At 27.6% G+C, this 15,978-nt stretch overlaps 1 protein-coding gene across 1 annotated transcript; it reads right to left on the bottom strand.

The window, feature by feature from the left end:
• Positions 1–12,117: 12,117 nt before the first annotated feature.
• Positions 12,118–13,498, bottom strand: LOC134304324 (adenine phosphoribosyltransferase-like). The gene is made up of 3 exons (XM_062989933.1): positions 13,287–13,498; positions 12,598–12,701; positions 12,118–12,387 (listed from the first exon to the last, which is right to left on the bottom strand). The coding sequence occupies exons 1-3, from the start codon at positions 13,376–13,378 to the stop codon at positions 12,239–12,241; spliced, it is 345 nt and encodes a 114-aa protein (XP_062846003.1). The 5' UTR covers positions 13,379–13,498; the 3' UTR covers positions 12,118–12,238.
• Between the last annotated feature and the right edge of the window lie 2,480 nt (positions 13,499–15,978).

The raw sequence follows: 15,978 nt of genomic DNA, 5'->3' as shown, positions 1-15,978 counted from the left end.
ACTAAAAGTCTAATATATGAAGCTAGATACTAAAAGACTAATATCTAAATAAAGATACTAAAAGACTAATATATGAAGCTAGATACTAAAAGACTAATATATGAAGCTAGATACCAAAAGACTAATATCTAAATAAAGATACTAAAAGACTAATATATGAAGCCAGATACTAAAAGTCTAATATTTAAATAAAGATACTAAAAGACTAATATATGAAGCTAGATACTAAAAGACTAATATATGAAGCTAGATACTAAAAGACTAATTTATGAAGCTAGATACTAAAAGACTAATATATGAAGCCAGATACTAAAAGACTAATATCTAAATAAAGATACTAAAAGACTAATATCTAAATAAAAAGACTAATATATGAAGCCAGATACCAAAAGACTAATATCTAAATAAAGATACTAAAAGACTAATATATGAAGCTAGATACTAAAAGACTAATATATGAAGCCAGATACTAAAAGACTAATATATGAAGCTAGATACTAAAAGACTAATATCTAAATAAAGATACTAAAAGACTAATATCTAAATAAAGATACTAAAAGTCTAATATATGAAGCTAGATACTAAAAGACTAATATCTAAATAAAGATACTAAAAGACTAATATATGACGCCAGATACTAAAAGACTAATATATGAAGCTAGATACTAAAAGACTAATATCTAAATAAAGATACTAAAAGACTAATATATGAAGCCAGATACCAAAAGACTAATATCTAAATAAAGATACTAAAAGACTAATATATGAAGCCAGATACTAAAAGTCTAATATCTAAATAAAGATACTAAAAGACTAATATATGAAGCCAGATACCAAAAGACTAATATCTAAATAAAGATACTAAAAGACTAATATATGAAGCCAGATACTAAAAGTGTAATATCTAAATAAAGATACTAAAAGACTAATATATGAAGCCAGATACCAAAAGACTAATATCTAAATAAAGATACTAAAAGACTAATATATGAAGCCAGATACCAAAAGACTAATATCTAAATAAAGATACTAAAAGACTAATATATGAAGCCAGATACCAAAAGACTAATATCTAAATAAAGATACTAAAAGACTAATATATGAAGCCAGATACCAAAAGACTAATATCTAAATAAAGATACTAAAAGACTAATATATGAAGCCAGATACTAAAAGTCTAATATCTAAATAAAGATACTAAAAGACTAATATATGAAGCCAGATACCAAAAGACTAATATCTAAATAAAGATACTAAAAGACTAATATATGAAGCTAGATACTAAAAGACTAATTTATGAAGCTAGATACTAAGTCTAATATATGAAGCTAGATACTAAAAGACTAATATCTAAATAAAGATACTAAAAGACTAATATATGAAGCTAGATACTAAAAGACTAATATATGAAGCTAGATACCAAAAGACTAATATCTAAATAAAGATACTAAAAGACTAATATATGAAGCCAGATACTAAAAGTCTAATATCTAAATAAAGATACTAAAAGACTAATATATGAAGCTAGATACTAAAAGACTAATATATGAAGCCAGATACTAAAAGACTAATATATGAAGCTAGATACTAAAAGACTAATATATGAAGCCAGATACTAAAAGACTAATTTATGAAGCTAGATACTAAAAGACTAATATATGAAGCTAGATACTAAAAGACTAATATATGAAGCTAGATACTAAAAGACTAATATATGAAGCCAGATACTAAAAGACTAATATATGAAGCTAGATACTAAAAGACTAATATCTAAATAAAGATACTAAAAGACTAATATCTAAATAAAGATACTAAAAGTCTAATATATGAAGCCAGATACTAAAAGACTAATATATGAAGCTAGATACTAAAAGACTAATATCTAAATAAAGATACTAAAAGACTAATATCTAAATAAAGATACTAAAAGACTAATATATGACGCCAGATACTAAAAGACTAATATATGAAGCCAGATACTAAAAGACTAATATATGAAGCTAGATACTAAAAGACTAATTTATGAAGCTAGATACTAAGTCTAATATATGAAGCTAGATACTAAAAGACTAATATCTAAATAAAGATACTAAAAGACTAATATATGAAGCTAGATACTAAAAGACTAATATCTAAATAAAGATACTAAAAGACTAATATCTAAATAAAGATACTAAAAGTCTAATATATGAAGCTAGATACTAAAAGACTAATATATGAAGCTAGATACTAAAAGACTAATATCTAAATAAAGATACTAAAAGACTAATATCTAAATAAAGATACTAAAAGACTAATATATGACGCCAGATACTAAAAGACTAATATATGAAGCCAGATACTAAAAGACTAATATATGAAGCCAGATACTAAGTCTAATATATGAAGCTAGATACTAAAAGACTAATTTATGAAGCTAGATACTAAAAGACTAATATATGAAGCCAGATACTAAAAGACTAATATCTAAATAAAGATACTAAAAGACTAATATCTAAATAAAAAGACTAATTTATGAAGCTAGATACTAAAAGTCTAATATATGAAGCTAGATACTAAAAGACTAATATATGAAGCTAGATACTAAAAGTCTAATATATGAAGCTAGATACTAAAAGACTAATATATGAAGCTAGATACTAAAAGTCTAATATATGAAGCTAGATACTAAAAGTCTAATATATGAAGCTAGATACTAAAAGACTAATATCTAAATAAAGATACTAAAAGACTAATATCTAAATAAAGATACTAAAAGACTAATATATGAAGCTAGATACTAAAAGACTAATATCTAAATAAAGATACTAAAAGACTAATATATGAAGCCAGATACTAAAAGTCTAATATCTAAATAAAGATACTAAAAGACTAATATATGAAGCTAGATACTAAAAGTCTAATATATGAAGCTAGATACTAAAAGTCTAATATATGAAGCTAGATACTAAAAGTCTAATATATGAAGCTAGATACTAAAAGACTAATATCTAAATAAAGATACTAAAAGACTAATATCTAAATAAAGATACTAAAAGACTAATATATGAAGCTAGATACTAAAAGTCTAATATATGAAGCTAGATACTAAAAGACTAATATATGAAGCTAGATACTAAAAGTCTAATATATGAAGCTAGATACTAAAAGACTAATATCTAAATAAAGATACTAAAAGACTAATATCTAAATAAAGATACTAAAAGTCTAATATATGAAGCTAGATACTAAAAGACTAATATCTAAATAAAGATACTAAAAGACTAATATATGACGTCAGATACTAAAAGACTAATATATGAAGCCAGATACTAAAAGACTAATATATGAAGCCAGATACTAAGTCTAATATATGAAGCTAGATACTAAAAGACTAATTTATGAAGCTAGATACTAAAAGTCTAATATATGAAGCTAGATACTAAAAGACTAATATCTAAATAAAGATACTAAAAGACTAATATATGACGCCAGATACTAAAAGACTAATATCTAAATAAAAAGACTAATATATGAAGCCAGATACCAAAAGACTAATATCTAAATAAAGATACTAAAAGACTAATATATGAAGCTAGATACTAAAAGACTAATATATGAAGCCAGATACTAAAAGACTAATATATGAAGCTAGATACTAAAAGACTAATATCTAAATAAAGATACTAAAAGACTAATATATGACGCCAGATACTAAAAGACTAATATATGAAGCCAGATACTAAAAGACTAATATATGAAGCTAGATACTAAAAGACTAATTTATGAAGCTAGATACTAAGTCTAATATATGAAGCTAGATACTAAAAGACTAATATCTAAATAAAGATACTAAAAGACTAATATATGAAGCTAGATACTAAAAGACTAATATCTAAATAAAGATACTAAAAGACTAATATCTAAATAAAGATACTAAAAGTCTAATATATGAAGCTAGATACTAAAAGACTAATATCTAAATAAAGATACTAAAAGACTAATATATGACGCCAGATACTAAAAGACTAATATATGAAGCCAGATACTAAAAGACTAATATATGAAGCCAGATACTAAGTCTAATATATGAAGCTAGATACTAAAAGACTAATTTATGAAGCTAGATACTAAAAGACTAATATATGAAGCCAGATACTAAAAGACTAATATCTAAATAAAGATACTAAAAGACTAATATCTAAATAAAAAGACTAATATATGAAGCCAGATACCAAAAGACTAATATCTAAATAAAGATACTAAAAGACTAATATATGAAGCTAGATACTAAAAGACTAATATATGAAGCCAGATACTAAAAGACTAATATATGAAGCTAGATACTAAAAGACTAATATCTAAATAAAGATACTAAAAGACTAATATCTAAATAAAGATACTAAAAGTCTAATATATGAAGCTAGATACTAAAAGACTAATATCTAAATAAAGATACTAAAAGACTAATATATGAAGCTAGATACTAAAAGACTAATATATGAAGCTAGATACCAAAAGACTAATATCTAAATAAAGATACTAAAAGACTAATATATGAAGCCAGATACTAAAAGTCTAATATCTAAATAAAGATACTAAAAGACTAATATATGAAGCTAGATACTAAAAGACTAATATATGAAGCTAGATACTAAAAGACTAATTTATGAAGCCAGATACTAAAAGACTAATATCTAAATAAAGATACTAAAAGACTAATATCTAAATAAAAAGACTAATATATGAAGCCAGATACCAAAAGACTAATATCTAAATAAAGATACTAAAAGACTAATATATGAAGCTAGATACTAAAAGACTAATATATGAAGCCAGATACTAAAAGACTAATATATGAAGCTAGATACTAAAAGACTAATATCTAAATAAAGATACTAAAAGACTAATATCTAAATAAAGATACTAAAAGTCTAATATATGAAGCTAGATACTAAAAGACTAATATCTAAATAAAGATACTAAAAGACTAATATATGACGCCAGATACTAAAAGACTAATATATGAAGCTAGATACTAAAAGACTAATATCTAAATAAAGATACTAAAAGACTAATATATGAAGCCAGATACCAAAAGACTAATATCTAAATAAAGATACTAAAAGACTAATATATGAAGCTAGATACTAAAAGACTAATTTATGAAGCTAGATACTAAGTCTAATATATGAAGCTAGATACTAAAAGACTAATATCTAAATAAAGATACTAAAAGACTAATATATGAAGCTAGATACTAAAAGACTAATATATGAAGCCAGATACTAAGTCTAATATATGAAGCTAGATACTAAAAGACTAATTTATGAAGCTAGATACTAAAAGACTAATATCTAAATAAAGATACTAAAAGACTAATATATGAAGCCAGATACTAAAAGACTAATATCTAAATAAAGATACTAAAAGACTAATATATGAAGCCAGATACGAAAAGACTAATATCTAAATAAAGATACTAAAAGACTAATATCTAAATAAAGATACTAAAAGACTAATATATGAAGCCAGATACCAAAAGACTAATATCTAAATAAAGATACTAAAAGACTAATATATGAAGCTAGATACTAAAAGTCTAATATATGAAGCTAGATACTAAAAGACTAATATATGAAGCTAGATACCAAAAGACTAATATCTAAATAAAGATACTAAAAGACTAATATATGAAGCCAGATACCAAAAGACTAATATCTAAATAAAGATACTAAAAGACTAATATATGAAGCCAGATACGAAAAGACTAATATCTAAATAAAGATACTAAAAGACTAATATATGAAGCCAGATACCAAAAGACTAATATATGAAGCCAGATACCAAAAGACTAATATCTAAATAAAGATACTAAAAGACTAATATATGAAGCCAGATACCAAAAGACTAATATCTAAATAAAGATACTAAAAGACTAATATATGAAGCCAGATACCAAAAGACTAATATCTAAATAAAGATACTAAAAGACTAATATATGAAGCTAGATACCAAAAGTCTAATATATGAAGCTAGATACTAAAAGACTAATATATGAAGCTAGATACTAAAAGACTAATATCTAAATAAAGATACTAAAAGACTAATATATGAAGCTAGATACCAAAACACTAATATCTAAATAAAGATACTAAAAGACTAATATATGAAGCCAGATACCAAAAGACTAATATCTAAATAAAGATACTAAAAGACTAATATATGAAGCCAGATACTAAAAGACTAATATCTAAATAAAGATACTAAAAGACTAATATATGACGCTAGATACTAAAAGTCTAATATATGAAGCTAGATACTAAAAGACTAATATATGAAGCTAGATACCAAAAGTCTAATATATGAAGCTAGATACTAAAAGACTAATATATGAAGCTAGATACTAAAAGACTAATATCTAAATAAAGATACTAAAAGACTAATATATGAAGCCAGATACCAAAAGACTAATATCTAAATAAAGATACTAAAAGACTAATATATGAAGCCAGATACCAAAAGACTAATATCTAAATAAAGATACTAAAAGACTAATATCTAAATAAAGATACTAAAAGACTAATATATGAAGCTAGATACTAAAAGACTAATATATGAAGCTAGATACTAAAAGACTAATATATGAAGCCAGATACCAAAAGACTAATATCTAAATGAAGATACTAAAAGACTAATATATGAAGCCAGATACCAAAAGACTAATATCTAAATAAAGATACTAAAAGACTAATATATGAAGCCAGATACCAAAAGACTAATATCTAAATAAAGATACTAAAAGACTAATATCTAAATAAAGATACTAAAAGACTAATATATGAAGCCAGATACTAAAAGACTAATATATGAAGCTAGATACTAAAAGACTAATATATGAAGCCAGATACCAAAAGACTAATATCTAAATGAAGATACTAAAAGACTAATATATGAAGCCAGATACCAAAAGACTAATATCTAAATAAAGATACTAAAAGACTAATATATGAAGCCAGATACCAAAAGACTAATATCTAAATAAAGATACTAAAAGACTAATATCTAAATAAAGATACTAAAAGACTAATATATGAAGCCAGATACTAAAAGACTAATATATGAAGCCAGATACTAAAAGACTAATATATGAAGCCAGATACCAAAAGACTAATATCTAAATGAAGATACTAAAAGACTAATATATGAAGCCAGATACCAAAAGACTAATATCTAAATGAAGATACTAAAAGACTAATATATGAAGCCAGATACTAAAAGACTAATATATGAAGCCAGATACTAAAAGACTAATATATGAAGCTAGATACCAAAAGACTAATATCTAAATAAAGATACTAAAAGACTAATATATGAAGCCAGATACCAAAAGACTAATATCTAAATAAAGATACTAAAAGACTAATGTATGAAGCTAGATACCAAAAGTCTAATATATGAAGCTAGATACTAAAAGACTAATATATGAAGCTAGATACTAAAAGACTAATATCTAAATAAAGATACTAAAAGACTAATATATGAAGCCAGATACTAAAAGACTAATATATGAAGCCAGATACTAAAAGACTAATATATGAAGCCAGATACCAAAAGACTAATATCTAAATAAAGATACTAAAAGACTAATATCTAAATAAAGATACTAAAAGACTAATATATGAAGCCAGATACCAAAAGACTAATATCTAAATGAAGATACTAAAAGACTAATATATGAAGCCAGATACCAAAAGACTAATATCTAAATAAAGATACTAAAAGACTAATGTATGAAGCTAGATACTAAAAGACTAATATATGAAGCTAGATACTAAAAGACTAATATCTAAATAAAGATACCAAAAGTCTAATATATGAAGCTAGATACTAAAAGACTAATATATGAAGCTAGATACTAAAAGACTAATATCTAAATAAAGATACTAAAAGACTAATGTATGAAGCTAGATACTAAAAGACTAATATATGAAGCTAGATACTAAAAGACTAATATCTAAATAAAGATACCAAAAGTCTAATATATGAAGCTAGATACTAAAAGACTAATATATGAAGCTAGATACTAAAAGACTAATATCTAAATAAAGATACTAAAAGACTAATATATGAAGCCAGATACTAAAAGACTAATATATGAAGCCAGATACTAAAAGACTAATATATGAAGCCAGATACCAAAAGACTAATATCTAAATAAAGATACTAAAAGACTAATATCTAAATAAAGATACTAAAAGACTAATATATGAAGCCAGATACCAAAAGACTAATATCTAAATAAAGATACTAAAAGACTAATATCTAAATAAAGATACTAAAAGACTAATATATGAAGCTAGATACTAAAAGACTAATATATGAAGCTAGATACTAAAAGACTAATATATGAAGCCAGATACCAAAAGACTAATATCTAAATGAAGATACTAAAAGACTAATATATGAAGCCAGATACCAAAAGACTAATATCTAAATAAAGATACTAAAAGACTAATATATGAAGCCAGATACCAAAAGACTAATATCTAAATAAAGATACTAAAAGACTAATATCTAAATAAAGATACTAAAAGACTAATATATGAAGCCAGATACTAAAAGACTAATATATGAAGCTAGATACTAAAAGACTAATATATGAAGCCAGATACCAAAAGACTAATATCTAAATGAAGATACTAAAAGACTAATATATGAAGCCAGATACCAAAAGACTAATATCTAAATAAAGATACTAAAAGACTAATATATGAAGCCAGATACCAAAAGACTAATATCTAAATAAAGATACTAAAAGACTAATATCTAAATAAAGATACTAAAAGACTAATATATGAAGCCAGATACTAAAAGACTAATATATGAAGCCAGATACTAAAAGACTAATATATGAAGCCAGATACCAAAAGACTAATATCTAAATGAAGATACTAAAAGACTAATATATGAAGCCAGATACCAAAAGACTAATATCTAAATGAAGATACTAAAAGACTAATATATGAAGCCAGATACCAAAAGACTAATATCTAAATGAAGATACTAAAAGACTAATATATGAAGCCAGATACCAAAAGACTAATATCTAAATAAAGATACTAAAAGACTAATGTATGAAGCTAGATACCAAAAGTCTAATATATGAAGCTAGATACTAAAAGACTAATATATGAAGCTAGATACTAAAAGACTAATATCTAAATAAAGATACTAAAAGACTAATATATGAAGCCAGATACTAAAAGACTAATATATGAAGCCAGATACTAAAAGACTAATATATGAAGCTAGATACCAAAACACTAATATCTAAATAAAGATACTAAAAGACTAATATATGAAGCCAGATACTAAAAGACTAATATATGAAGCTAGATACTAAAAGACTAATATCTAAATAAAGATACTAAAAGACTAATATATGAAGCCAGATACTAAAAGACTAATATATGAAGCCAGATACTAAAAGACTAATATATGAAGCTAGATACCAAAACACTAATATCTAAATAAAGATACTAAAAGACTAATATATGAAGCCAGATACTAAAAGACTAATATATGAAGCTAGATACCAAAACACTAATATCTAAATAAAGATACTAAAAGACTAATATATGAAGCCAGATACTAAAAGACTAATATATGACGCTAGATACTAAAAGTGTAATATATGAAGCTAGATACTAAAAGACTAATATATGAAGCTAGATACCAAAAGTCTAATATATGAAGCTAGATACTAAAAGACTGATATATGAAGCTAGATACCAAAAGACTAATATCTAAATAAAGATACTAAAAGACTAATATATGAAGCCAGATACCAAAAGACTAATATCTAAATAAAGATACTAAAAGACTAATATCTAAATAAAGATACTAAAAGACTAATATATGAAGCTAGATACTAAAAGACTAATATATGAAGCCAGATACCAAAAGACTAATATCTAAATAAAGATACTAAAAGACTAATATATGAAGCCAGATACCAAAAGACTAATATCTAAATAAAGATACTAAAAGACTAATATATGAAGCCAGATACCAAAAGACTAATATCTAAATAAAGATACTAAAAGACTAATATATGAAGCCAGATACCAAAAGACTAATATATGAAGCTAGATACTAAAAGACTAATATATGAAGCTAGATACTAAAAGACTAATATATGAAGCTAGATACTAAAAGTCTAATATATGAAGCTAGATACTAAAAGACTAATATATGAAGCTAGATACTAAAAGTCTAATATATGAAGCTAGATACTAAAAGACTAATATATGAAGCCAGATACTAAAAGACTAATATCTAAATAAAGATACTAAAAGACTAATATATGAAGCTAGATACTAAAAGTCTAATATATGAAGCTAGATACTAAAAGACTAATATCTAAATAAAGATACTAAAAGACTAATATATGAAGCCAGATACTAAAAGACTAATATCTAAATAAAGATACTAAAAGACTAATATATGAAGCTAGATACTAAAAGACTAATATCTAAATAAAGATACTAAAAGACTAATATCTAAATAAAGATACTAAAAGTCTAATATATGAAGCTAGATACTAAAAGACTAATATCTAAATAAAGATACTAAGTCTAATATATGAAGCTAGATACTAAAAGACTAATATCTAAATAAAGATACTAAAAGACTAATATATGAAGCTAGATACTAAAAGTCTAATATATGAAGCTAGATACTAAAAGACTAATATATGAAGCTAGATACTAAAAGACTAATATATGAAGCTAGATACTAAAAGTCTAATATATGAAGCTAGATACTAAAAGACTAATATATGAAGCTAGATACTAAAAGACTAATATATGAAGCTAGATACTAAAAGACTAATATCTAAATAAAGATACTAAAAGACTAATATCTAAATAAAGATACTAAAAGAGTAATATATGAAGCTAGATACTAAAAGTCTAATATATGAAGCTAGATACTAAAAGACTAATATCTAAATAAAGATACTAAAAGTCTAATATATGAAGCTAGATACTAAAAGACTAATATCTAAATAGATACTAAAAGTCTAATATATGAAGCTAGATACTAAAAGACTAATATCTAAATAAAGATACTAAAAGACTAATATATGAAGCTAGATACTAAAAGACTAATATCTAAATAAAGATACTAAAAGTCTAATATATGAAGCTAGATACTAAAAGACTAATATATGAAGCTAGATACTAAAAGACTAATATATGAAGCTAGATACTAAAAGACTAATATATGAAGCTAGATACTAAAAGACTAATATATGAAGCTAGATACTAAAAGACTAATATATGAAGCTAGATACTAAAAGACTAATATCTAAATAAAGATACTAAAAGACTAATATATGAAGCTAGATACTAAAAGACTAATATATGAAGCTAGATACTAAAAGACTAATATATGAAGCTAGATACTAAAAGACTAATATCTAAATAAAGATACTAAAAGACTAATATATGAAGCTAGATACTAAAAGACTAATATATGAAGCTAGATACTAAAAGACTAATATCTAAATAAAGATACTAAAAGTCTAATATATGAAGCTAGATACTAAAAGTCTAATATATGAAGCTAGATACTAAAAGACTAATATATGAAGCTAGATACTAAAAGACTAATATATGAAGCTAGATACTAAAAGACTACTATCTAAATAAAGATACTAAAAGACTAATATATGAAGCTAGATACTAAAAGACTAATATATGAAGCTAGATACTAAAAGACTAATATATGAAGCTAGATACTAAAAGACTAATATCTAAATAAAGATACTAAAAGACTAATATATGAAGCTAGATACTAAAAGACTAATATATGAAGCTAGATACTAAAAGACTAATATATGAAGCTAGATACTAAAAGACTAATATCTAAATAAAGATACTAAAAGACTAATATATGAAGCTAGATACTAAAAGACTAATATATGAAGCTAGATACTAAAAGACTAATATCTAAATAAAGATACTAAAAGACTAATATATGAAGCTAGATACTAAAAGACTAATATATGAAGCTAGATACTAAAAGACTAATATATGAAGCCAGATACTAAAAGACTAATTATTAAACTACTTTGAAGAATGAAGGGACTTTTATTAAACTACTATTAAGAATGAATACATAATTGGTTACTTAGATGTGTAGTGTGTGGTGAACATTGTACACTCATCGAGCCACACTTTATTTGCTGAACTTATTCACATTTTACCATGGCATATTCAAGAGTATATTCAACAGACACGGTAGGACCAGGAAGCTTCCCCTTCTTCCTGACGGGCACAAAGCCGATTCCCAACCTCTGCGACAAAAGAGGCCCGAACAAAAAGCCTCTAGCTTCCAGACCTGCAAATAAAACATATCTATCTGTTCATATACATTTCAAAACTTACACGCCTTTACTAACTTTCTAAGAGCTAGAAATATCTATGAGTGTTACATCTAAGGTGATCGAGTATTTTTAGTCCATCCGTAGAAACCTACTAACAATCCCAGTGCTTACATGACCAAAACTTTAGGGTGATCCTGCTGTTAATAAAAAATAACATTCTTAACCAAGTATAAGTTCAGTCTGTGGATACTTCTGTCTGACATGTTCTTCAAACAAATCGATGACCGCTGTCAGCGCTTTGGGCTCCTTCACGATTGGACAAATATCCCTGAACCACACAAAAACAGAATGGGCATTAAACACAGTTACAACCATAGATGGACAGTTTAGACTTGCAGCCCAGTTTAAGTACACACAGGCACAGCATTCTGTGAACACAAGAAGAACTGCAATGAGGGTTAAAATGCAAATGTCACTGACATATTTAAAAAACAAAAAAAACCTGCTTCAGAGGAACACTGGCAATCATCATCAGTAAACATAGCACGCCTAATAAAAAGGGCAATGTCCACTGCAACGCTGTGACTAACATTAACCAGCATAATAAAATCTAGATAAACACAGGGTTTAGAACCAGATGAGATACATTCACAGATTGTATCTGTACTAAATGTAGGTTCTAAAACAACTAACCACATTACAAACTACACACACTGATTACAGACATGTGGAACCTCATTCACACCTTTGCTGTGAATTCTGGGAACAATCCCACAACAAACCACATTGTGCTAAATGCTAACTGAACAATATCATACAACTGCACAAACACTTGTAAAAGTAACATCATTACGTGTTTTATACCTCACATGCCTCTATACTTACAACACATATGAAAGTTACATGTACTCACTTAAACACGATTCCTTTGGTTGGAAAATCAGGAAAATGCCGAATATTCCGTTCAATCAGCTCCAGTTTCTGAGCTCTGCTGTTAGCATCCATGCTCACAGCAGCCTACAGCTTCCCGTCACTACACGCGAGTGAGAGTTAGGGTGCGTGTCAAATCGACCTCTCAGGCTCCCTAGACACTAACCGGTAGTAGCTTTTGCTGCTCCTCTGAACCAGGGGTGTCCTAACTGACTGCCAGGTGGAGTAAAAAACATGCAAACAATGTAGTAAAACAAAGAAAAACATAATAGACCGACTTTATTACTAACCTTACTTTCTATTTGAATGATCTAATATCCACAATTTTATAATATAATATTTTAGAATATCCACAATTTTCTGACAGTTTCCCCTGTCATCTCTGTTTCTCCGCCTATCTCATCTCAATTTATTACCCAGCCTCTGTCTCAGTTCTCACCTGTGTCTCTTTTGGACCTATCTGAGATCTTAACAGGGATGCGAAGCTCCACTTGTGTTTTGGATCCTGCTCCATCAAAACTTGTTAAGGGTTGTTTTCCAGTTATCTCATCACTTATCACAGAGATAATCAATTCCTCTCTTAGTTCTGGCTCAGTCCCTCAATCACTCAAATTGGCTGCTGTTACTCCCATACTTAAAAAACCTGGACTTGACTCTAACATTATGAGTAACTTTCGGCCCATTTCCAATCTTCCATTTCTGTCGAAAATACTGGAACGTGTTGTTGCCTCACAGCTCAAAGATCACCTAAATTCCAATAATCTATTTGAATCATTTCAGTCTGGTTTCCGCCCCCAGCACAGCACTGAGTCAGCCCTCCTCAAAGTCACAAATGACCTTCTTCTTTCCTCAGACTCTGGACAAATTAATATTCTCGTCCTCCTTGATCTTACTGCAGCTTTTGACACCATTAATCACTCCATTCTTCTGTCCCGCCTTGAATCCTCTGTCAACATCACTGGTACTGCCCTTTTGTGGTTAAGGTCATATCTCGTAAACAGACAACAGTTTGTTAATATCAACAATTGTAGTTCTGCCATTGCTCCACTGTCCCAAGGCGTTCCCCAAGGCTCAGTGTTAGGTCCCCTTTTGTTTATTCTTTATATGCTCCCCCTTGGTGACATCATACGTCGGCATGGTTTACATTTCCACTGCTATGCTGATGATATTCAGCTTTACATCTCCTCCAAATCCATTAATACTGAACTTCACTCCACTCTGACAAATTGCATCACTGAAATGAAATTGTGGATGAAAGCTAATTTCCTCAAATTAAACTGTGAAAAATCAGATATGATCATCGTAGGTCCTACAACCCTGGCAAAAACCACAAAAAATTTTCAAATTACCATTGATAATGACACTTTGTCTCCGTCTTCTAACATCCGAAATCTTGGTGTAATTTTTGATAGCAACCTCTCTTTTGACCGCCATGTAAATCACATCACCAAAACTGCTTTCTTTCATCTAAAAAACATAGCACGTCTACGTCCATCACTCTCCTTTTCTGCCGCCGAAACCTTGATTCATGCTTTTATTACATCCAGAATTGATTATTGCAATAGCATCCTTTATGGTACATCTAACAAAATCCTAAAAAAACTTCAGTATATCCAGAATTCAGCTGCTCGCCTCCTTACTCATACTCGCTCCCGTGATCATATTACACCTGTTCTACAAAAACTTCATTGGCTTCCCGTTGCTCAACGCATTCAATTCAAAATTCTTCTATTCACTCACAAAGCTCTCCATAATCAGGCCCCATCCTACCTCACCGACCTGCTCCATCAGCACATTCCCTCCCGTAGCCTTCGCTCTTCTGAGGCTAACCTACTGTCCATACCCTCTAGGACCAAGCACCGGACCTGGGGTGACAGGGCCTTTTCCATAGCTGCTCCATCTTTATGGAATGCTCTCCCCAAACACCTACGAGATTGTCCTGACCTGTCCAAATTCAAGTCACTTCTCAAAACTCATCTATTCAGAGTGGCATTTAACTTGTAACAACACAAAATAAATGCTTTTATTTTTGCTATTCTTTTTAATAGTTTTTATACTTAGATCACGACAGAAATGTGAAGTCCTAGATCCTAAAACTTGTAAAGTTTTCAGTTTCCTGATTGCATGTAAATCTGTCCTGTTTCTGTCTAATTTTAAGAAATTGTTCTATATTTGTTGTTCTCTCTCATAATTTAGCTAATTTTTAATGAACTGTCTTATGCTGCTCTCTTTGTTTTTATCTTAATTATTCTTGATGTTGATGTACTATTTTGATTTTGTACTATGATTTGTATGGTGTATGTACGTATTTGTTTTGATTATTTGTCTTATGTAAAGCGTCTTTGAGTATCTTGAAAAGCGCTATATAAATAAAATGTATTATTATTATTATTATTATCTACCTTTGAAATTGCAAACTTACATAATATTTTGCCAATTCCACTCTCTGGTTTATAATCCTAAAGGGCAAGATTATTAGGATAAGATAAGATCAAATAAAATAAGACAAAATAAGATAACACTGTCAAGTAGGACGTGATAAAAACCAGTGCAGTGCGCCACCTTGTGGGGGGGGGGGGATTTGCAGTGTTACAGCAGCTTTCAAGAATATAAAAAGTGTTTAAGTATTAAGTTAAGTATTAAGAAGTAGAAAGTAAGAATATGTAAAAAAAAAA

Source organism: Trichomycterus rosablanca, chromosome 27 (genome assembly GCF_030014385.1).
Source record: "Trichomycterus rosablanca isolate fTriRos1 chromosome 27, fTriRos1.hap1, whole genome shotgun sequence".
Classification (NCBI taxonomy): Eukaryota; Metazoa; Chordata; class Actinopteri; order Siluriformes; family Trichomycteridae; genus Trichomycterus; species Trichomycterus rosablanca.
Note: the sequence above shows the minus strand (reverse complement) of the source record. Positions and strands in the feature narration are given on the sequence as shown.